We start from the raw sequence: 25,960 nt of genomic DNA on the forward strand, positions 1-25,960 counted from the left end.
TTTCTTAGATTGAAATATATATCGCCGGGCCCAAGAAACTACACACCTATGCTTAAACATTCTAAAACAAGAAACGATTATTATAAGGTGATGTATTTAATACGGTATTATAGGCGATATAACATGCATCATATCACAACAGATAACCCGGTCCAGACTCGATTAGTTATGGATCGCTGTTATATAGCTGTAATATTGCGGAGTGCGGCGTAAAACATGAAACAATTGTTACACATCTTGCATACACCCATGCATTTGCGAGTTACAAATAACATCGGACAATGTGGGGTGTTGTCAGGTAAGTCCATCAAAATATAATCGCTAATACATTTTCCCATGTACTGTTATGTCACTGCATTTTTTATTAAACCTTTTAATCCCAAATTCCGCTTTTGAATTGCTTGATTAAAAAACCTATACATTCGGAGGCATGTAAATGTTTCTTTAAGGCTTACGATCATTTATCGCCAGGACCAAGTTCTCATTGTTTAATCAATAACTTACAGCGTGCACAACTCCCCCTTTTTTCATACTAAACGTTAATACATGCAACCATAACGATGGTTTCACATATTAAAACTAATTTAAAAGCACGAACAGGATAACAATACGGTAAATATCTCAGATTGAATACATAACAAACTGTATGGACCACAATTAAAACTTGTAATTAAAACGCATTGTGACATATTCACATATAGTTGCCACGTGACATACCGAGTTTTTGGGGATGTTTTAAATTCAAATGCCCTTTTTTCCATAACCTGTCCTTGATACATTATGTTTTTATAAAAAAAAAGTAATTTCTCATAAGTATGGTCGGTCGGGTAGAAAGAGGAAAGTTACATGAACACACCAAATCGCAAAACACTGCAAAGTTTTACGAGCACTTAATGGCAATGAGTAAGCTTATCTGTAATATTGAGCTATTTGGCTATTTAGTTTGGATAATTTTACATACTCTGCACACCCCTTTTTGCGGAAAAAATGTTATACTTATTTTATTTTAAGAATTTGTAGTATTTTGACAAACATCAGAGCAATCTGTGCACTTTGGTCCATCAACAACGTACTTAAACATTGGAATCGCTATTGTGTGCATTTCAAAATGTCAGTCTTCATCATAATTATCTACGCATGCCAACCTATAAACAGGTCAAGTATGCCTCTATCAACTGTGTTATCACCGACTTTGATTAGTGCACACTGTACGCAACAACCAACCACTCTACTCGTACAAAAGCGAGCCGTGCATCTGTAGCGGCATACGGGCCTGAGCAATGCCTTTCAGAAAGGTTTGGGTTCTGGCGATCCTGCTTACGGGAGCACTGGCCGGTAGGTTGTTCAGTTCTCATTCCTCAGTACAAGACTTTGTACAATTAGATACAGCGACAACTCGTAGACCCAAGTCCAGGGCCCACTTGCACAAAGCGATCTTAGCGCTACGACTCTTGTAAGCCTATGTTAAAGCAAAGGAGTTACGATCATCTTAGCGCTAAGATCGCTTTGTGCAACTAGGCCCTGGGCTAATGGACGGTACATCGAGTTATCCATAATATTGGACAGTGGCGTGATGACCTGTACAGGGGAAATAATAATCTTACCCGATATATTGAGTTAGTGGAGTTCCAGTAAACAAAGTTCGAGTCAAAGAAGTGTCGTTGTATGTAGAAATGTAGATCTATCTTGCAAAAGGTTTACGTTTTAAATAAGTTATACCCAAAATTAACGGCCGATTAAAAACGCTATCATCAGACATTTTATACGAAATACCGTACCGGTTAGCGTGATAGTCAGGACCTGGCAAGGTACATATATAGATATGTACGAATGTAAATATGTGTAGGAGATTAATGTATATACAGTAAACTACGGTTATAACGAACTCAAATGGACCATTAATTTTAGTTCGTTATAACCGTAATTCGTTATAAGCATATATACAACATCTATGCAGCAAATGGCCGGGACCAAAAATAAAGTTCGTTATATCCGTCAGTTCGTTAGAAAACATATTTTACTGTATGTGTATATACTAGTACACTCTTCAAAAAAAGAAACGCACAGGTAGTATGTTGTTCATTGAACCTGACTACACAAATCCGGTTATATATCACCTGGATATATGTTATTGGAAAATGTTGGTGGCCTGATATTCAACAAACGGTGCGTCAAAACGCAGCCATTGTCGATTTGCAATGTCTTAAACGGCATTGTTTCACACTTGATGTCATGGAGGAAAACAGTGAAGCAAAATACACGTGCAAGTTAAATGGCATTTGCAACCCGTGGTAGTGGCTCTAAAAAGGCAAGCATAAGCCAATAATTTGTCATTCAATTGTCAACATTTTTCAAGTTCGAAAATGCCGAGACTCAGCGCTGCCGGTCGGAACTTCGTCATAGGACGTATCCAAAGAGGGAAATCGCAGTTTTCTGTTGCTCGCGGCTTAATCGTCCACCACAGCACCATTTGCCGCCTTTGTGACCGATACACACAGTTCAATTCCACTGCAGACCGTCCGAGAACCGTCCGACCAAGAGTTACCACCCCTGTACAGGATCGCTACATTCGACTGTTCCACCTACGTCATCGCAATGTCACAGCTACGCATCCCTGGTTTGAGAAGGATATCGGACCAGACTGTTAGGAACCATCTTCGCGAGGCTGGAATCCGACCCAAAAGAACAGTTATCGTCTATGTTTTACAACAGATCCACCGACACCGACACCGACAGAGACCCTTGCGGGAAATAAAAAAAATCAACCTCGCTTTCTTCCAATCGTTGACCGCCAGAGGGAGCTGTTTCAACAGGTCAACGCTCGATCCACCGCACACAGTCAACAGCAACGTTTGCCCTAGCCATCGAGATCTCAACCCAATCGACCACCTCTGAGATGAACTCGATCGACGTGTACGTCAACGTCAGGACACGCCACAGACACTCCCATAACTGGCCAACGGGTTACAAGCAGAATGGCACATAATTCCGCAGGACAGAATTCGTACTCCAGACAGTGCCAAGGAGAAGCAGAGCCGTGATTACTGCCCGGGGCAGTCACACGAGATACTGAGCTCAACGCGACATTGTGGCCCTCATATTTTGTCTTTGATATTAAATTAAATATATTTATTAGGTACAATAAACCTACTAAAATCAACCTGTGCTGATGACGTGGGAAGAGGTGACATCAAGTGTTAACGTCGCGGTCAAGATTACTGCACTTTTGCAGCGACGTGCATGAACGCGCGCGCGTGCGCGCGTGTGTGTGCGTGCGTGCGTGCGTGTGTGCGTGTGTGCGTGTGTCTGTCTGCCTGTCTGTCTGCTTGTACTAGACCGAACTAATGCCGATTTTTTCAGTGCTAGCCCACTGTGAAAGCATGCCGCAGTTTAACATGAATACCCGACTCAGACGCAGTATACTGAATCCACAGCGGACCAGTCCTTGTTTAACTCCTCAACACTGAGCGCCGAACCCATGAACTTTCGCTCTTCGGACAGACTCCACTAGATCACGGAGGCGGACTCAATCTTATTGATTCTGGCTATCATACAGATTTATTTCGTTTTACAAACGATTAGTTTATTTGTTTGTTTGTTGTTTAGCGCCGTGCTCAGAAATATTCCAGCTATATGACGGTGGTCTGTAAATAATCGAGTCTTGACCAGACAATCCATTGATTGCATCAACCATTGCAAAAATGTTCTTAGGCAGAAATCCTCTTTTGTAGATATAAAGGTGTATCGGCAATAGATGACACATCACCGGCCAGTGCATATATTGCTGGATAGTAATTTCGTTATGATTAGTGAAATAGACGGTTTGTCCTCCATAATTTTCCATAAAATTTACAAGATCTTTGACGGTCATATAACATCTACTGTCGTACTTAACTACCGGTTGTAATGTGTTCCCAATGCGTTAATATGATCCTATAACTCTTACCAGAAACTAATATCTCTTACAATTTTCGAAATTTTAAGTAATTTCCGAGAATGCCCTACTTCTTATTAAAAGTATGCTTAATTCATAACGCATACGTATGTTCATGCAAGTTCAAAGGGGTAAATGAATGCGTAGGCTGCTGTGACTGAGCTGGGTTCAAGAGCGCTTTGATAGTATTTCAGTCATACTTCGCCTTGTGAGTTCACTTGAAGTAGATAGAAGATGTTTACAGGTTTGGTAAAATCAACGAGAAAGAATACATTCAGTTCTAAACTAAAATATGCACAAATATAACTATGATAGCTGCGTGAATAAAACAATGATTGTGTGTGTCAGTTACATAGCTGCGTGAATAAAACAATGATTGTGTGTGTCGGTTATATAGCTGCATGAATAAAATAATGATTATGTGTGTTTCAGTTACATAGCTGCATGAATAAAACTGATTGTGTGTCAGTTACATAGCTGCGTGAATAAAACAATGAATGTTGGTGTCAGTTATATAGCTGCGTGAATAAAATAATGATTATGTGTGTTTCAGTTACATAGCTACATGAATAAAACAATGATTGTGTGTGTCAGTTACATAGCTGTGTGAATAAAACAATGATTGTGTGTGTCAGTTACATAGTTGCATGAATAAAACAATGATTGTGTGTGTCAGTTACATGGCTCCCTGACTAAAACAAGAACAAGAGAGCAGCAAAATGAGTGCAAATTGCAATATTAATTTGAGCATGATGCGAGTTGGCGGACTTAAAAGTCGTGTTCATTTCAGCAGTTTCTAAAACATACTTTTGCACTAACGTTTTATCAAAATTTGAGTGAGTTGGGATTTTTGCCACTTTCAGTACTATTCCAGCAATATCGAACCCGAGGACACAAGTTTAATGGCTTCTCGTATATCGAACCCGGGAATCTGCGTGTCACATCAGGCAATAAATATGTTTGTAATACCCAAGGCAGGTTACATGTGTGTATGATATCATATTGGTTACAAGTTACACGTTATATATACATGTATGTGTGTTGAATATAAATTCCTGGATAGGTTAACACATAGAAAGTACACATATCAAAGAAGACATGTAACATGAATCTTTTATGACACTTTCAGAATTCTGAATACATATCACAAATATCACTTTAAATGTGTGTTAAACAGTAAATGCGATATTGGTTAGGTAGATTAGGAATAGTATGTATATTAGACATGATGTCATATTCTATAACGACAATATTTATTATGTGAAGGGAGGTCAATGATGCTTGAAACCCCATTTCCATGAGATCTGAATACTGCTTGTCACTTTGTATTTTCACGCTTCGAACACGTGTTTGGTACAACGTCACCAGCACGATAACCGCCACTGATAGACATATCAGTATCAGTGTCCGAGTTGCTGACAGACATCTATGTCACGACTGCCTCCAATTTACAAGGGCCAGCCTCAAGGGACTGCCAGCAAGGAAACGGTTGAAATGTAAATGACACGCTGCTCGCCTCCAAATGCGTAATACCAAAACAGGATTCCATTGTAAACTCACTTATTAATTTACTTCCTTAAGGTGATTTGTCGCCACCCTTAACCACTCCTCTCCAACACCAACCATGCCTTATATTTCGTCTGCAATCATCATAAAATAATGTACACTGAAATACTATGAAAACGCACAATCAACTTTAACTCGAAATCAGAAATGATGTGTTTTGTACTCAAGTCAATCGCCAAACACATCGAATGAGACTCGAACCCATACGACGACAATATGTGTTTGATTATCTCATTCCTAAATACCCAGAACAACTTTATTTGATTTTGTGGCCATTTTGACAAATATTACAAAAAACTTGTACGTATAAGTTACTTGTATGTTTCTGAACAATTACTTGTCCGTTTTTCAAAGCAAATAGTTACCTGTCTAATACCAATGCCTGTCTAATCTTAATGCAGTTGCTTGTTGAAGTAAGTCTAGAGTAAAATGAAAATTCGTCATGTTTGTTTAAAGGTCCAATCTTCAATCAGCCAGCAAAAGGATTCGGGAAATGTTCCAGAATATGCACAGGTAAGTTGACGTGTTATTCTTTTGGGGAGGCCTGCAAGGTTATAAGGCCTACCTTTACCTAATAAATTAGAACACTAAGAAGGAAATGATAAACACTTATAAAAAACCACAAATAACATGTCGAGTAATTAATTGTTAAACTTAGGAAATAAAAACTCTCCCTAAGGAACTCGCTCAGGAGGCATGGTTTCCGGATTACATGGGGTCTCACTGTGCAGAGCAAATCATCCTCCAGTTCAGAATTCTCTATTAAAGTATTTAAAGTCGTAATAAATCTAATTGTTTTCTTCATAATTGTACTGGCGTCATGCGGTGAAATAGGGTTTAATGTCGAGTTCGAGATTATTTCACTCATGTAGCAATGTGCACGTGGGTGTTGATGCTTGTCCTCGTCCGGAGTAACGCCAGTTTTATAGTGCTCGCTCTCTGAAATATCATGTAGCAGTTTAACATGGATCCCCGAACTCGAGATGCGTACCTGAAAACATCGGATACTGCTGTACTACGGAAACAAAAATCTGCAAAAGTGAGTTGGAAAACTGGACCACCCGTGCTCTTCAAGCCTCCATTAGCTATATAATATTCATTTAGTAAAAGAAAATAGTTGCAGCAGCTTTATCTATCGACAGACACTTCCAAATTCAAATACGTCCCCGGGATGACGTATGAGTTCGATTACAACGTTCAGACGCAGACGTCCATGGAGGGAACTTCAAGCGATCGAGCATCTCTTAGTTTCCGGGCAATTGCTGACATCGAGGTGCTGTCGAAGTGCGAAATGGCTCTTAGGGTTAGTAAATTGTACATAACAAATATACATCATAACATAAAACACATCATACAAGAGTTCAAACCAGTGATGACTTAACATTGTTTGCATGTCCATTCCGCAGCTCCGCGATGTCAAAGTGTACCGATCTGATCCCTCTACTGACCCAATGGAAAATGCTGACGAAACTGGGGAATTCAAGAGGAATCTGGAACGATCTCCACTTCGGTTCTCTTTCCAAGATGGCTTGGTGGAGGAACTGTGTCCAGCTGACGGTGAAACCACGTGGGCTCTCAACATCAAGAGAGGTCTTCTCACTGCTGTCCAGAACAGTATGGATAGCCTGGCTAGAGACCAGAGCGTCTTTGAAGTAAATATGCCAATTAAATGAAAATGTGGTGTTATTTGACAATTGACAAAACAGTTGGTCGTATGATCAGATATGTATGGACTATTTCAAGAAATGTTTATGGTGGTGTCTCTTAGAATGAAGTCGAGACCAAGTACGTTTACAGTCCTGTGTTAAGATGATGTCATATTGTATTAGAAATTTAAGGACTGTTGATCATGTTGATGATGACGATGTCGACGACGATGATAATAATGTGGCTATGAACAAATCGGCCGCTCTTGTACTTACAAGAGGTGCTGATTATCAATATATTGTTATTTTAAAGCATTATTTGACAACAATACATAGTCCATGTGGTGTCGACGTAAATTCTAGATATTTGAACTTATAACCGATGGTACGACGGGACCATGTCCAATAGCAATACATTGGTAATTCGAATAAGAATGCATCCCTAATAAAGACTTACGTATTTACAGAGGGATGTCACGGGTGAATGTCATACCGACTACAAAGTGATTCAAGGCTGGTTTTCTACCACAATAAAAAAAACAAAAGATCTCCTTGGTTGCACTGATCGTAATGGTTATCACAGTTCCATCCATGGCATGCAGTACAGAGTTCCTTCAGAGATCCAGTCTCTGCCCCTCATGAAGAGTACACACGAATGTGAACAAGAACTGGACAAGAATGGACTCCTCAAGAGCGCTCTCATCCAGGAGACCCACACATTCAGACCTTTCTCAAGGGCCACCAGCGGTGCCACCACCAAAATCCTTCAGAGACTCAAGTACAAGACTCGGAGATCTGGTGTTACCACAAGACAAGGTGATCAGTCTTCTGGTTCTAGCTCTGCAGATGAATTCGTATTCGTAAATACAAAACGTCAATGCTGGAGAATAATCAGCTTCGATTTTCTGCTGAAACAGATTCCATTGGGTGTAAAAGTCAAAGTAGTTGTGACAATTGTGAGACAATAATATAAACACGTTCAAATACATCAAGTTATTATCTTTCATAAATGTTCCTCATGGTCGTACACACTTAATGTTCTAGGTTACATAAGGAATCGGGCAGAAGTTGTTTTTGAACATGCCTATGGCCCAGGAAACAATGGCCAACCAATGAGAGATGCTAAGAGTAAACTGCGAGAGATCTGTCAGAATACACGCGAGGATATCCGTCCCGACACCGCACACTTGTTCTCTGAGCTTGTCTACATCATCAAAAACCTGCATAGTGATGACATGAGAAGTGTCTACCAGCAAGTTAAATCTGGGGCTATCTGCACTGAAAACAGCGAGAGAGTCAAGTTTGTACTCCCCATGGCTTTTATGTCACAACATTAAAGGGACCTTTATTGTTTGCTCAAACACAACTTTAATAAATTTGATATTTTATCCTAATCAACAAATAACAAAATACCCGAAGAATGAGATTGTGGAATATCCATAATCCTCAGTGCTCATACCCATATCACTACTGTTGGGTGGGTTCGTTGTAACCACAAGCCCTTCTGTTGTATAACTTTCATACTTGATTGTTTCCAGGAGTATCTTCCTGGACTCAATACCGATGGCCAGCACAAGTGCATCTGTTGCATTCTTGAAAGAAATTCTGCTGAAAAGAGAAGTCACTGGTTCACAGGCAACCATGTGGATCACTTCCCTGTCTCTCATCCACTACCCAACACTGGAGATGTTGCAGGAAGTAAAGGTGAGCTTATTGTCACATCTCAGAAAACATAATAAAGGTATTCACTCTCCCTAAAAGTTGTCAAAGAAACCTTCTGATGAATCCAATGTCAATTTTGAATCTATTCATTTGTAGGCACTTCTTGGCACATCACAGTACAGCAAGGCGGCCATGCTTCCGATCTCCACTATGGTCAACAACTATTGCAACCATCATGAAGCTTGTCCTGAGGAATCCACTATCACACGTATCATCTCTACCATGGAGAAGACCATTGGTTATGGCTGCTACATCAGAGATTCTAATCTGGAGACTAGTCTTGTGGCACTTCGTGCTCTCGGAAATGCAGGCCATGTGGACAGAATGACGACTACGCTTAGCAGCTGCTTCAACAAACAAGCAAACCCTATGGAGGTCCGAGTAGCTGCCATCCAGGCCTACAGAAGACTACCATGTACTGCCGATGTAAGTTATGGAAATACGAAATATGAAACTCACTCAAAGATATGCTATTTGTTATATTTAAATGTCATGATATATTAATATTTCATACATATATATATATATATATACATATACATATATATATATATATTTGATAACCCTACGATTTCAAAACATGTTTTTCATTTCAGAGAAGTGAAGTAATGATCATCTACCAAGATTCCGATGAGGACTCCGAGCTGAGAATTGCTGCCTACTTGGCTGTGATGCAGTGTCCATCTGAAGACGTCTTGAGTAGAATCCAAAGAACACTCGAGTCTGAGAAGGTTTATCAAGTTGGATCCTTTGTCTGGTCTCATCTTACCAACCTGATGGAAACATCCAGTCCACAGAAGCAGACCATCAGACGAATACTGCAGGACAAAACCCTTGGAAAGAAGTTCGACCTCTCAAGACTGAAACATTCACGCAACTATGAAGTCTCCGTCTTCATGGAGAAATTCAACACTGGTGCCATGCTCGAGAGTAATGTCATCTTTTCAGATAGGTCCGTCATTCCTCGCTCTGCAATGTTCAACATGACAGTAGATCTCTTTGGCAACTCTCTCAATCTCTTCGAACTGGGTGGACGTATGGAAGGAGTGGAGTACTTGATTGAAAAATATCTCAGTCAATACACTTTCTTCAGAGATTGGCTACCAAAGAAAGAAATGGTATGTATATGAAAATAATGGCTGTGAAGATAAACTTTATTGGAGATATATTACACAATTAATATTTTAAAAGAAAGTAAATATTATATTTTTCATCTTTATCTCTATTTTGTATTCCAAATTATTGCTGGTATGATGTTAAATGTTAATTCCTTCACTCACGCACTCATAATATATACTTACATTGTAGATTTCCGACAATTCTTCTGACATGAAAGGCGACATATACATGAAGTTCTTTGGCAATGAAATGTACTATGGTCATTTCAAAGGCGTTGATCCCATCTCTTCTGTCAAGAAATTTAACTTTCTGGAGTTACTCATCAAGATGTCCAAGAAGTATGACTACTCCTTCACTCAGAGTATGATGATCTTGGACAGCAGCATGATCATCCCCACTAGCTCCGGTCTCCCCCTCAATCTCAAGGTCAATGGAACAGGCACCATCGACATTCAGGCCTCAGGTGAAGTGGATCTCCGAAACATGATGGCTTCACCAAGGAGTCTCCTCATTGATGGAATCATAAAGCCAAGGTACTTTGATGATATTTGAAATAATTGTTTTTATTTCGTGCCTAGGTAAAGGACATTATTTTTACAGTTGTGCTTCTATGTTTGTTTTGACAATCTTTTCCAGCGGTTCTATTAAGATTGCTGGCACTATGAGCATGGATGCCTTTGTCACCAAAACCGGTCTTAGAGTTGTCAACACATGGCATTCCAGCACTGCTTTGAAAGGGCGTGTAGAACTCAACCGAGGAAAAATTATTAGCGCCGACATTGACTTTCCACAGGAGAAAATGGAAATCCTGGATGTCAGGTAGGAACATCTTATCATATTGTACACAGAATATCATTTCTCGGATTTATTCTTATACACATTTATTTAAGTTTCGTATTCACAGGACTACTAGTTTTCTGGTCATAATTATCTTAAGATGATATTATTTGGAAGACAAGGCTATTACTGTTAAGAACAAGAGCTAATACTATCATAATAGATCTTGAGTATTCATTAAATACAATTAAGGAAAATATAAATATAGAATAGACACATCAAAGCATATTACATAAATGCTTTTTGTTCTATAGTTCATAGAAAATATTTCCACTGACATTCTTTAGAAGATTTCTTGTGAATATGGAATCGGTTTTGTCACTTCTATTTATGAAAGAAACAAAAACGAAACTATCAATCATCCAAAACAAAATCTTTAACTTTCCGTATGGATTAATATCTCAATCCATATTCTACAGCACAGAGTTCTTCAGCATTCATGGTGATCAGGAGAAGAAACAAGACTTGGTCTCAGGCAACAGAAAGAAACTGGAACTGTGCACAGGAGCCAGGCTTGCCACAATTACCGGCCTTGAGCTCTGTAATGAGTTCCAGTGGCCTAATGCTTCCATGGTGGATGATGCTCCATACTTCCCCTTCACAGGGCCCTTCTCCCAAAGCCTCGTTCTTTACAAGAGGGACACACACACTGGCTACAAGCTCATGGCTAAACAATCAGGGGTAGGTTAACTTTATAAGCTCTTAATATTGATCTACACCAAGCAGTTGTTTTGATTTCAAGAAAGCAAAAACTCATATTTTGAGCCTATCAATATGATGTATGTCCAAAACGACTGCATGTGTGCCAAGAACTCAAAGATAACAGATACTTAGACGTCCAACATGTTAATATGATATGCCGAACTATATGTTCTAATTCAATGTTTACAGGTGAAGCAGAACACGTTTGTACAGTTCATCCTGAACACACCTGGATCAAGAACTGACCGCACCACTGACGTATCATTTTCGTTGAAGAAGAAAACCAAAGACTTTGAGATGAAAGCATTGACCCCCTGGAAGAAAGCAACTCTTAAAGGCAGTTTGATTTTTCAAAAAATAATATTGTTCATTTCAAAATGAATGAAGCTTAGACTTGTATAAAGATGATTTTTTGAGGAAGGCTCAATATTCATGTGCTAAAAACATACAAGATGAAGATGATCGGATCAGGTGGTCAGACTCGCTGACTTGGTATATAAATACAGTAATATGTATATAGTAATAATATATATATATATATACACAGTTGATGTTCATCGATATCTTTATATAAAAATGTATTGATCTGGAAAGATTACTATTTTTATGTTTATTGTTATCATTTTCGTATTATACCACAGGTTCAATGACATTTGAGAAGAAAAATATTGGCTTGCAATGCCATTTGACTGTTGATAAATCATCAGAATACGTTGTCATCAGTGAAGTTGGAATAAAGAGAAAAAGGTCATCTGTAACCTACATTCCCCGACTGGAGATCAGACGTCCAAGTGCAAAGGTCATCCTGCTCAGTGGAACAGTAGAGGTTGAAGCAAACAAGAAAGCCAGTGTTGAGTTAACGCTCAAAGGGTTAACACAGAATGCAGTGAACTTTAAATGCAAGTAGAGACTGCAAAATTACTCTTTATTCGAATGCTAATATTTAAACACAATTAAACTCACGAAACAATCATAGATTTTACAGTTGACCATCTTGACATTCTCTAAGGATGTTTTATTGAGTTGTAGCACATCTGTACTAGAACACACACTATACTATTATAATGTGGTTTACTTCTACATCAATGTCTTTGTACAGCCTCCTTGATGAACTCTAACGCTGAGAAGAGTCTTAATGGTACCTTCAGCCTCGCTCCAAAGCAGGACTACGTTCTCGAGGCTGGCTGGATGTACCAGAAAAGTGGCAGGAAGAAGTCAATCATCAAGGTCATCCCTACACTGATGGTGAAGACCCCCAAATTTGAGCTTGTCTCACTCAAGGGGGAATGGGAATATAAGGAGAGCAAATCACTTCGGGGAGGAGTAACTTTGGATGTTCACAAGCTTCTAAGAAAGCCAATTACTTTTCAATGTGAGCATCATGGTCTATTGTCAAATCATAATATATGGTTCATATTTCACATATTCCAGCAGAAAAGCTTGATAATCATAATATACATCAAGGTCACTCAGTTTCAATATTCCGCAGGACAGACAATAAAGGCAAATGCATTTGTATATATTGATCTGAATATTACTTGGAACAGAACTATTGTTTAGGTAAATAGTTTATAGTGCAGATGTAAGGCAAACTGTATCATTAATCTCTTCCAAATATGTACATGCTGTATATACTTGATGACAAGTCTGCAGAAGTCTAAGATTAGATGTTTTTAACAGGTGATATGTACGAAATATCTGGTAAAAAGACAAAACACTCGGCAAAGGTAATAGTGAGATCTGAATTCCTGGATGCGAAGGTCACAGGCAATATGGAAGGTACTAAGAAAACAGTCAACCCCACAATCATCCTGGAGTACAATCTTCCGAAGGCCTATAGCGGATGGAACAACAAACATACGTTCAGGTCAAAGCTTGCAGATCACAACACAAAAAGTCGCTGGAAGTATATGTTCCATATGTAAGTGGAAGCACTTTCAACACTGTTTATGCCAAACCCATTTTAGATGAACTTATAAACTTATGTGATGTCATTCATAATCTGTCATCATTCGATCGGTTGTCTGTTCTCTGTACCCTTATCTGTACTGGTTTGTCTAGTTCAGACAGGGTTATTCACAGGCCACCAAGAGAAATGGCTGGAATATTGCTGATTGCGGTACAACAAATATGTATACAAGGTTTTTGTTACATGTAATTTGCAAGAAGGTTTCCTCGTTTATGCATTTTTCTTACATAGGGGCTATACGAACCAACAGCACCCAAATCTGAACGTATTTCTGAAAAGTGACCTCGCACACAGCACGAGACATAGCAAAGCAGATGTCACAATAAAGTATGGGATGAAGATTGGAAACCCTGACAGACACATCACGGGATCCGCGTCAGTAGACCATCATTTGAACAAAAGGGCAGTGAATATCAAATACAAACTCAAGACTGGGATTGGTCCAATGGTAAGACAACTTATGGCTGATCAATGATCATTACAGTTGACTTGCTAGATAAAGTTGACAGGATTAAAATACACTAAGTCTCTTGGACTCAAATGGCTCTTTTTACGAAAACTCGTAGGATAAAAACTCGTCAAATATTCCAATGATGGAATATTCTTTTATTCCAAGATTATAAAATAATTGTTAAGAATTGTTCTCCACTATGTGTGACTTTTTCTCCACGGATAAAGTGTTATGACCTTGCTTGCTGTACTTTTAAGCTGTGGTTCCATTATTTGAGGGTTGGTCGGGCTGTCAGTGTTAATGTGGAAGAATTGTAATGGCTCCCTGTTTACCAAGTATCAGTGGGTGTGAGATCACCATCTAATAGCGTCTTTTGAAATCTAATCCGTGTCGTATTAGTTTGTCTAATGTTAAATAAAGTATTGTATAACATTTCATCAAAATATGATTGCTCATTTACAAACAAAAATAAGAATAAAAATGTAATCTGTGCTATGACTCTGTTCATAGCAGTATCGTCCTTTCCAAGATCTGCGTATATTGACACTTTAGGATGCCAGTCTAAACATGTGTTGGTGTTTAACTAGACTTAAAGTAATATTTTGTGGCTCCCTGAAGAAAATCAAGTTACTGAATTTACTGATTGTATTTCAGGATGTCAGTTTCGATATTCAAGGTAAATACAATTCAAACTCACACACAATGGAATCTGAACTTGCAGCAAACTACAGGAAACATACAGGTGGTTCCTTGAAGAATAAAACAGTATCTACTTCGGTTGAGTATGGGTTCACCAGAAACGCAAAAGAGACCACGGCACTTGTTGAAATCAAGACACCGCTTCACCAACTGAAATATCTAAATGCTGAAGTAAGCCTTGATCATGAGACAAAGAAGGCTTCTTTAGTTGGATCATTTTCCTCGGGACGTAAAGGAAATAAGATCACATATGCAGCTGAGTTAAAGATGCCATCAAATACACAAAATGGGTTGGAATTGTCAGCCAATGGAGTTTTGTCATCGCCATCCAACGATGACAGGGTGTATGAATTACATCTTCACCATGTTGGAGGCATTGTCAATTTTAAAACGAAAGGAAGCCTATCATATGATGAGAGGAAACAAATAAAAGGAGCAATTTCATTCTTATACAACGACCTAGCTCACATCGATTTTAAGGGTGAGATGACAACACCTTTCGAAGGATATGAAAACAACACTGTAAAGTATCAGCATTCATTTGGCAAATCTGAAGCTGCTTTGACTACTGAAGCCATTTATGGTTGCAACCAAAGGGCTATGTTCAGCTTCAGTCTTGTCAATTTGACAAACGTTAGACTAGCTATAACGCTGAAGACTACAGCTGGAAACAACGTAGTGTCGTTTACCTATACTGGTCCTTTAGACCACAGTCGTGTCCAAACTGAAATCAAAATGTTTGGATATTCGAATTTAGTGCAGATTGTCTACAAACATGGACATAAAATGAGAGTGCTATTTACATCGAATAACAAGAGTATGCAAGTACTTAAGGTGTCTTTTAACTTTGAAATAACCCCAACAACACTCAATACCAGTGCTTTATACACATTGGCAGGTTCGATCTTTGAGGGTACGGTTGTTGGTGTGAAAGAAAGAGACAGAATCAAGGTGGTTATGGAATTAAGAACACCTATCCAAGATTTTCGTGAAACGGGACTATCTTACCATCATTACAAAAAATGGAGAAATGTATATGCAACACTCCGTTACATGGATGCCAAAGAAATAACATTCAGCTTGACCAACAACAGAACCACCTACAGATCAGTTTCTGGTCAACAAAGACGGTACCATTTAAATTTGATAGAGCTCACGACACCATTTAGAAATTTTGAAATATTTTCATTTCGATTTGATGGACTTGATTTGAGTTACAAAACGTATGGGAATATTACATTCATGTATGGAAACCACAAGCAAATTACATTAGACTCTATATGGACTGATAGAGATCCAGTTGATCCAACAGTAACACTTCTTGTAAAAACACCATTTGAAACATATAGAACAAGTAAAATAGTATTTAGTGGTCTTAGAAACGGATCATATTACTATGGGAAAATGGACACACAAATTGATGACATGGTGATTTCACTGTATTACACGACTAAAAAGGATTGGAAAATGGGGAATTTGACCTTGCACACCAATTTCCATGGTTACGAATTAATGGAAGGAACCTTTGACATTGTAGAAGCTAATCGAGTACTTAATGCCACTAGTACTTTCAAGATAAATAATCAAACAGTAGGAACTGAGTTTGTATTTGTTAGGAAGGATGGATTTCATACACATCTGACAATTTGGACTCCTGCTGAGAACTTTACAAACACTGGGTTTACCTTTGATTGCAAAGAAGTAAGCAGACAACACGGAGTTGGAAAACTGAACATTCGCTACAGAGACGACAAAGTCATTACATTTAGATTTACAGTACTTTCCCCAGTAAATGAAAGCCATTCAGTGAAAGCTGAACTGATAACTCCAATTACTGGTTATGAGAGGCAACACATTCTCTTTTCTGGTCGTTCTAAGAGTTACAAGACTTTCAAGAATAACATAACATTCTTAAACAGTAAAGGGGAACAACTGACTCTAAGTTCAGATTTTGCTTTGTATTCATTTATTGACATAAATTTATTTTTCAAATCTAAAGAAATTAAGGGTCGAGATCTGGTAAAACTTTCACTGAGAAATCCCACTGTAGGAAATTGTACTGTTAAAGTCGAGACAAAAGTGACTTTGGTAGGTTTTGAAAATTGTGTTTTGGATTATCACCACTTTATTGTTGATGGAAGTCTTGAGGCTGCTCTGAAGTTAGAAAGTAATGGGAGTAAATACATTGCTACTAATATTTATAGTACCTTTAGCACAAACAAATTCGATGGAAGTGTAGTTATTGACTCAGATGTTTATACTTTTCGCAACATTACAGTTGTGCTCCAAAAAGAAGGAGTCATAAACAATGTGAGAGCCAAAGGTTATATTATGGTTGCTGAATCAACATATGAATCATCAATCACACAAGTTATCATTCCTGGAAAACTACGAAAACTTAATGGAGTAATGGTGATCAACTGGGACAGAAACAATCCTGAAAGCAATATTGAGCTCCAAGCAAAACTGATGGACAGAAGCAGACAGTCTCTTTTGAACAAAGACCTGATACTGAAGCTTATCAGGATACACCGTACTGTTGGTATCATTGGAAATGTCCTCAGTTCACAGCTCCAGACAAAGAGTCATGGAGAATTCATTTGGAATGAAGCGGCTGGTCACAAACTTTTCTATGATGTGAATGTTGAGGACCGTAGCCGTCGCAACAGCAAGATGTTTGATAGCTCCCTCAAAGTGGGATCCCCTCTGAGAAGTTTCCAAATGGATGGGTCTTACAGTCAGACAGGTTCAAGCCAAACTGGGGATGGAGCCTTCTCCTGGGATGCAGACAAAGATGACACAAAGAAGATTGCCATGAAAGTAATTTTCACGCCGGATGACAAAAACAAGCAGGCAGATCTCTCTCTCAGACTTCCTTCCATTGGCAAGGTGAGAAAAGCATGCCACTAATTTTATATACTACTGATCATTTAAAATAGAATCATCATGCTAGATAAATATTTTTTGAATGTATTCAGATTGATGGTTTGTACTAAGATGAAATGGCTTGTACCTCAAAAGGAACATATTCGTTGATGTTCTATTTGTTGTTAATAATCTTCAGAACATCCAGCTTGACACGACAATGCTGCTGAATGATGGCAGGACTGTCTTCAATGGAAAAACACAAGTGTCCTACTCCAGTGACTCCCGAAAGACCCTCACCCTCACATCTCGAATGGATGACATTTCCTATGGCTATAGTAACACCAACTACAGTTTTGTGGTTGTCATAAGCCACCCACACACAGACATAGACGTCCAACTTACATCCCACATTGGTAGCTCCAGTGAGAAAGTATCTGCTGGAATGGATATTGCCTACCTGACAGCATCGAGAGAAAGAAAGAACTTTGCTCTCGAAGGACATTTGAATACAGCAATGCAAATGTTAAAGCTAAAAGTGAGTACTCTACTTGTTGTGTGATTACACTCTTATTTGGTGCATCTTGATATGGATGAAAGCAATGAAGGCTCTAGTTGATTCATACATACAAGGTGCGAAACATAAACGCATGGAATATACTTTTACTCACCATAAGCAGAATACGTATTCTTCTACTGCAGTATGAGGTGATATTGAATAATATTTGACTTGTACCATAAGCTCCCGCGTTTTGTTTTCAGGTGAACAATTGACATGCCTTTGCATGTGTTTGTGACGGGTGCCCCCGATGGGCCAGGACACTCACACCTTTTGGTATCACCAATATTTGATTGTGATTTATAAACATACGCCCGTGATATGGTCGTAATTGTACAATCGACACTGTTTTTGACAGAGATTTCTTATCAATATATATAGGGTTTTGTCGTTTTTATTTACTTAAGAATTGACCTACACTTTGTGTGAGTTCATTGGAGTATGAACCTTCATAGAGTGAGGGCCAAGCTTGCGACGACGTTCATACAATGTTTGTCCCTCACTCTATGAAGGTTCATATTCCAAAGAACTCACACAAAGTGAAGGTCAATTCTTATAATTGTTTATCACAATTTCTTACCCCAAAGGATGTAGGCCAAGATCTAAACACAATTTTATTTAGTGCGTGTGACTTCATGTTTACACTAACAGCCATACAACAACCAGCTACATCGCGGAGTAAAATAGTTCCTCAAAAAGAGAGGTGACATGGGAGTATGGATGCACAACATGCTCTTCAGAAACATCTTACGCAGCACATGTATTCAAATCATATCCTCATTAGATGAGAAATGTCTGTAAAGAACTACCTCAGTAAGTCAGTCACAATGACAGCGCGTCGTAATACATTTACATCAAGTACAAGACGTCAAAATGGCCGACACGATAAACCTGACGGGAGAGATTTCCAAAGTTGTTAATGAACCTGTGGCGGTTACATGTGTTAGTCATCATTGATCAACTGGCCGATCATTGAAAGGTGAATAAAGATGCGTCAAACAGACACTAAGGTAAATTCATAGATTGCTTGAGACGGTCAATGTCAGCCTAGACACAGATCGAGTCGATACTACGATAGTTTAGATGTACATTTCTTCGTTTGTTCATTAGGATAGACCGCAGCGAGGATATTTGTGAACAATCATGCAGTCACGCTCTCTGACATTTCTCAACGTATACTGAAACGCTGAGACCATGAATATAGGTTCTAAATGATCAGAAAGAATGCTTATGTATGTTTTCGTGGTAGGGAATTCCCAGGGGCTTCCCCAGGAATGTGGAAGTAGTCCGTCAGTGTTTACGTTATTTCAAGAACACGGTCTCGTGAAAAACGTATGAACGTCAAATTGTGTCGTTCATACACTTATGAACGTCAATTTCGCGGTCATGTGACCGACCTCTCGTCCAATGGAAAAGCCGTATATCGTGTAAACTTCAAATTAAAAAATTATAGGTATATGCATCCACGTTACATCTTATGCATGGTTTGTTGTAGATGCAGTGTCCAATTAAGCAGTTGGAAGCCTCTGTTGAAATGGGAGAGAACCCCTTTAAAATAGTGATCAACAACAGGACACTAGCCACTGGACTGACATCTTGGAGGGCGGTGGAGCTTGAAACACGCTTTGATCTAGGTAGTCTGTGGTACTTTTTCTCTTTTACAATAACTAATAAACCAGGAAGAGAATATATGTATGACAACTTCATTACTATGAGGAACACCATCAATGGTATTTAGAAGTGATACACATAGAGAAGAGAATTTATTCTGCTTATGTTCCTGATAATAAAGGACTTGACATGCATAATTTCTCTTCCTTATGTGTATCACTTCTAAATGCCATTGAAAGACTTGAAACTACTAAATAAATACAAGTATATCAATATTCATTCTGACATTTAATATGACGTGCAGTAATATATGTACACATATATAACTGGTTGTGTATGAAATGTATAGCTCATTCCCTCACTTACTCCAAAGAATTCTTCGAATAGATAACCCTGGAAGGATGATTCACGTAGATGCCAGATATGTGAACTCAAGCGCTATGCAGGCTGGGGTTTATCATCAGGAGAATTCAAATCGAGTATCTGACAGTGAAGTTGCCCTCAGACTCATCACATCCCGTCTTCTCCATGCCAGGATATCCTGGAGGCCACAGATGATCGCAGATGTTCAGGTATGAAACGTTTGTAAGTGCTTACATAAGTGACCATATTGAAAGTTACATACATGTGAAGAAGGTGCTATATAAACTCGCCAGTAAGAATGTATTTGTGTTTAACAGGCTTACTTGACTAAGGTAGTGGAGAGGAATGGACAAAATGGAAAGACCACTTTAGACTCTGTGTACGAGTCTGTGGGACAGGAGTTGTCAGGCAAGTACCATCGGATTGCACAAGCCACCAAGGAAGAACTGTCTCCTTACCTAACCATGTTGGAATCAGAAATGGCTACCATAGAGAAACAGCTGGACTCTATCAGGAGGGATATCAAGCGCATGTACGACCGTAATGACTTCTACATGGCAGACATGGGATACTATTCTGAAGCGGCAAAGTAAGTACATGAGCATCTCCCGATTTCTGATAACATTCCAGGTTAGAATAGGTCCCCATCAACCTATGCTGGTCATAATAAGGAGCGACCTAATGGATCTGATAGTCAGGCTTGGTGACGTGGTTGATTGCGTGTCGTTGTACCCCGACAACATGGATCGTTGATCAGAATATCGATCAAAGGATTATCTGGTCCAGACTCCGATATTTTTACAGGCAGTCGTCATACAATTGGAATATTGCGGAGTGCAGTGATCAACGACAAAAAACCCAAAAAACTATGCTTTTATTATTTGCAGGAAGCTGTACAAGCACCTTGTGAAGACCTTTTTCAGAAGATTCATTCGAGGCACTAGATCCATGACAGAACACCTACAGAATGCCAATGACTTGAATGTGAAACAGTTCTATGACCACCTCTTGAACGACTGGGTTGTCCTTGCAAAGGTATCCTGCAAAAATGTGTTTGTTCAACGTCAGTTAACATTTCCTCTCACACAAAGAAAGTGAATTCAAATAACATCAGTTTAAGCTGTGGGAAATATACGTTTTAGCAGTATCACGAGGGTGACATGTTACTAGCTAGATTGGAAAACAAGTGTACTGTATTGTTTTGATATTAGATATTTTTCAGCTATTGGCCTAAATTTTTGAATGATAACACCTGTTTGTGGCAGACAATTTAATTTTTTTCAACGGCCTGAAGAATAATAATTTTAGAATCCCGCCTCGAATATGAAATGAGTCCCTTATTATCAGAAATATAACTATTAATTTCACATTATCAGCACAAGATGTTCGTCCTTGTCGTCTTGAAAAAGGACCATTCGTGATATGCTTGTTTTCAGGAGAAGGTGGACACAACAGTTGAAGATGCTGTAGAGATGATCTCAAGTTTAGATGACATGATCCAAAACATGTGGGACATCTATCAGCACCACTACAACATTGTACAGATGAAAGCTACTGGTAAGTTGTCATACAGTGTGGGGCTTCTATTTGTAACCAAACGGGATTTTGTTTTAAAGATATAGGGCTTCAGCAATGCGAGGTTTGAAATATCACTAATTGATGTTTTAAGTGGGTTTTAGTTTAACGCTGGGTATGATATATAGTCAGTATCACGTGACATCATTTGACCACTCCCCTCTGAGAAGTGGCAAGCGAGGCAACAGATTTGAACTTCCGTGTAGGATGACTGAAGTGAGAGACTCGTGTTGAATTCTGGTTAATAACAAAGAGGGTGTAAAATGATTATGAAAACATGTTTTGGAAATAAAGCAAATATCAATATAAGCAATATCAATATTCGCAAAGGAAATGTCCAAACTTATGTAAAAAATATTTGCAATCTCGGCAGGTCACATAACCTTTGAAAAGACACATTTTGTCAACAAGGGCACTGCACCACAGCACGTCACTGCATCCGTCTAGTGTGATAAGAAAAGCTTAATTGTGATCTTGCCAGATATAGGTGTAAACTTGGAGGTAATCGGCGCGGACGATAATTTTCCAACTTGCAGACACAAAGGACACCTACAAAACATTCTTTGGGATTTGAATCCACAATAAACGGTTTCTGAGAGTTTAGGGACACAATAATGCAGAATAGTTTGTGGAGAGTCTAGCTGATTTGGCATTGCTCACTGTAGGTAGAATTCAATTAACACTGAAGCCTGATTGAGTAAATATATTATATTACATTTACAAAACCTTGTATGTGTATTCCTAGCGACAGTAGACACGATCATGGACCTACCACACATCGTAGACAGCAAGCTTGAGATATCTAATTCTATATCTCCCTACATGGACCGCCTCTACAGTACCACAGTGAAGACGTACGGCAGCTTCAAGGATATGCTCATGAATTCGGGAGACATGATTAGTTCTCATCTGATAAATGCTGAGCAACGAAGCGATCTACAGATGCTGTTCTCTATCACTAACAATGCATATCAAGAAGTAAGTCGTGTTTTATGATGGCTAAAAGGTGGGTGAGTAAACGTGCAGTTACAAATGTGTTGTTCGTGTTCGGGAACCTTAGAATGATGATATTTTATGATATATTGTTGTTTTGTGATCCAGATTTACAGTTGTATTGATATGTACTGTTACGAACAGCTGTGCTCTGAAGTCCAGACCTGTTGCTCTTCCGATCTTAAAATAGTGTTTGTCGCTGTTATTTGACTATGGGAACCGTTATTGTTTGCCAAAGACTTGAAGTGATGTGATTGCTTTTTGAAACGGGATCATGGGGCTGCTTGATTATACATTTTGCGAAATTGGTTTTGTTTGTATTACTCGAAGGGCGGATCCATCCTGGAGGAGCACCTGCAGAAAATCCCGGACCTAGTTAAGCGGGAGTTGACGAACTACACGCGTGATGCTCTCACAATGTATAACCCCCAAATCACTGTCTGGGACCCAGAACATGGAGAGATCCAGATAGAATTATGCCTGCCAATACCTCTTCGGTCTCTGGACAGATTACCCGATGTCCAGCCATATGTCCAGAATGCAAAAGCAACGGTCAGCAAATACATCCCAGACAAGACTACTCTGGAGAGATTGTACAAGAAAGTACGTCAAATCATTGATGTTATTACATTGTAGGAGAGGCGGGACAGCTAGTGGATAGAGCGTCTGCCAAGTTGGGGGATCGATCCCCGGCCACTTTATACCAAAAGACGTTAAGGATGGTACTCGGTACAATGCCTGTAGCTCGGTATTAAGGGGATAAATCAAGGACTTTGCGCCTCGGAGAACGTATACTGTCTACGTGGGGTATCGATGTTAAACTGCACATCTCAGTGGTTTAGAGGTATAAAACCATCATTAGTTCCGACTAGTACAAGCAGGCACTCTCTCTCTCTCTCTCTCTTTCTCTCTCTCTCTCTCTCTCTCTCGCATGAGTATTGCATGATTAGTGCATGATTGATTCTCTCTCTCCCCTCTGTTTTCTCTCTCTCTCCCTCTCTCTGTCTCTCTCTCATTATATCAAATAAGCATACACTTCATTTCACCTCATAACACCTCTGAGAGTTGGCCCAGATATCTAAGGCGCAGCAATTCTTTGTACAGAGATATGTCCCTTACACGTGACAGCTGCAGAAACCTATGATCGTGGCTTCAAATCCTGGTTCGGCCTGTTTATGTTTCTTGGTTTGTCAGCATCATACCTGTTTCATCACAATGGTAAACTGACACGTACATCACTTCGAATGCGGGCTATCCTTCCACATCAATCTGACACGCCGTGATATAACTGAAACATTGATTAAAGTGGCGTTAAGCCAACTCACACTCTCACTCTGAGCATCAGTATTATCATTCGGACATTAAAGAAGTTATAATCAAAACTTCAAAATGTGTAAGATACGGGTATCAGCATGTAATATCTTTTAATACATTTGAATACTCACATACTCACACAAACACTCTCTCTCACACACACACACACACACACACACGCACGCACGCACGCACGCACGCACGCACGCACGCACATGCATGTACATCTCTATATTAGTGCAATAACCACGCACTTCATTTCCCCTCATCACAACTCTGAGTGGTGGCCGAGATGTCAAAGGCGCAGCAATTCTTTGTACTGAGATATGTCTTTTAGTCGTGCCAGCTGCAGAAACCTGTGATCGTGGCTTCAAATCCTGGTTCTTGGTTTGTCAGCATCATACCTGTTTCATAACTGTGGTAAACTGACACGTACATCACTTCGAATGCGGGCTATCCTCCCATATCAATCTGACACGCCGTGATATAACTGAAACACTGATCAAAGTGGCGTTAAGCCAACTTTAGTCACTCACTCACTTACTCAAGTGAAAATCCATATTATCATTCGGACATTAAAGAAGATCAAAACTCCAAACCTTGAAAGATACGGGTATCTAGATGCCTTTCAATACCCTTGTTGTGCCACCTATTTGTGACACCTATTTGTTACTCGATTTCAGTATTCGGCGTGGCGGTCTAATAGAACAAATGGACGTTGAACGTTTGATGTGAGTATATAGCTTATATGTAAATGTATTTGAGGTCACTATACATTCTGTTAAGCGAAGAAGATTCAAATACAGAAGTTGGTCATCAGTAGGATCTGTCGGTGGTATTTTTTACAGTATGCGAACAATGATGCTGTTAATTCAACAGGTGGACACGTTTTCTCGCAATTATTTCAACTACTAAAATGTATTGAAAGAAAAAACTTCCAATGACACCTGACAACCATTTGGCACCTGATAAGTACAATTATTTAAAAAGAATATCTCGATGAAAAGAGACATTTTTGCTGATGCCAAGAGCAAGCTTATAGAGATAATTTGATCGTTTGGCTTGACACGAAGTTGATGTGTAAGCCATCCTGTGACAAAGGCCTTCTCACATGAGTCAAACCACAATCCATGTCTAAAATGAATAAATCGTTGAGTCCTTTCGTCTCAGCTGAGGACTATTTAATCTGACATGTGTTTTTATAAAGTAGGTTCGAGATGTAACTGTTAAACATGTTTCTATTTCAGACCAGTGGATGGACAAGGAACTGATGTGTATCAACTAAGAGAAACATTATCTCAGTTATCACCTGATGCCTTGCAGTTCGTTGGATTAATGAACCATTTTGATATTAAGAGTAATTCAAGATAAAAGGGTGAAGATAGTCAAGTAAAATGTTGATAGAACTTTGAGATAATACCTTTCTGTAACAAGATTCAAGACTAAAAGTTGCCTTCAATATCAACATAATTACAAAAAAAATCGGGGTTTCAATATTCAATGAAGTTAAAATAAACATGCAGTTGAGAATGAGCCATATGACTTATTGTTTGTATAGAAGTGTGTGTAAAACTCATATTGTTTACTTGAGAAAGACTCATAGTTAATAATTGTAAACAAGGAAATGTATTGTCTCACGACATGCATGTTTTAAATGAAGTTTAAATATGCAGTAGATGCCTTTTGTCTGTAGCTTGTTTACTGCTAATATTCTAAAGCATCAATATGTGATATTTAACTTAATAAAGGCTCACCACACACGCACGCACGCACGCACGCACGCACACACACACATACACACACAATCGTAGCTTTATTTGGCAAATAGGTGTTATGTATATTCAGTTGTAAAACTAGTACAAGCAGCCACACATGCAAAGGCACACCTACACGCACACGCACACATTCACGTCGCATTTTAGTGCAATAATATTGGAGGCGACGTTGAACCCAATTTCAGCTCACCTAAGTCAGTTCTAACAATCTTTGAGAACTCGATTTGATATTCATGACGGTAATTAAGGTGAAGACTTTA

At 39.0% G+C, this 25,960-nt stretch overlaps 1 protein-coding gene across 1 annotated transcript; it reads left to right on the forward strand.

Annotated features, from left to right (window-relative positions):
- The first annotated feature begins 1,236 nt into the window (after nt 1–1,236).
- LOC139479239 (uncharacterized) lies at nt 1,237–25,458 on the forward strand. Its single transcript, XM_071262098.1, has 28 exons — nt 1,237–1,335; nt 5,957–6,013; nt 6,643–6,803; nt 6,907–7,152; nt 7,614–7,962; nt 8,191–8,446; nt 8,685–8,850; nt 8,965–9,294; nt 9,465–9,986; nt 10,177–10,520; nt 10,624–10,806; nt 11,244–11,505; nt 11,716–11,863; nt 12,168–12,425; nt 12,626–12,898; nt 13,207–13,447; nt 13,727–13,943; nt 14,601–17,534; nt 17,710–18,048; nt 19,565–19,703; nt 20,068–20,252; nt 20,361–20,632; nt 20,931–21,078; nt 21,480–21,600; nt 22,364–22,596; nt 22,942–23,214; nt 24,609–24,656; nt 25,173–25,458. Exons 1-27 carry the CDS (start codon nt 1,281–1,283, stop codon nt 24,645–24,647), a joined length of 8,751 nt encoding a protein of 2,916 aa, XP_071118199.1. The 5' UTR covers nt 1,237–1,280; the 3' UTR covers nt 24,648–24,656; nt 25,173–25,458.
- Nucleotides 25,459–25,960: the final 502 nt, after the last annotated feature.

Source organism: Haliotis cracherodii, unplaced genomic scaffold, assembly GCF_022045235.1.
Source record: "Haliotis cracherodii isolate W230 unplaced genomic scaffold, xgHalCrac1.p SCAF_4, whole genome shotgun sequence".
In the NCBI taxonomy this organism is placed as follows: domain Eukaryota; kingdom Metazoa; phylum Mollusca; class Gastropoda; order Lepetellida; family Haliotidae; genus Haliotis; species Haliotis cracherodii.

What these genes read in the sequence shown, in the direction of transcription:
- LOC139479239 (XM_071262098.1), top strand. Translation starts at nt 1,281, where the DNA reads ATGCCTTTCAGAAAGGTTTGGGTTCTGGCGATCCTGCTTACGGGAGCA. An exon ending in GCTTACGGGAGCACTGGCCG is followed by an intron (nt 1,336 to 5,956) that starts GTAGGTTGTTCA and finishes GTTTGTTTAAAG; the next exon opens with GTCCAATCTTCAATCAGCCA. An exon ending in ATGGAAATCCTGGATGTCAG is followed by an intron (nt 10,807 to 11,243) that starts GTAGGAACATCT and finishes CATATTCTACAG; the next exon opens with CACAGAGTTCTTCAGCATTC.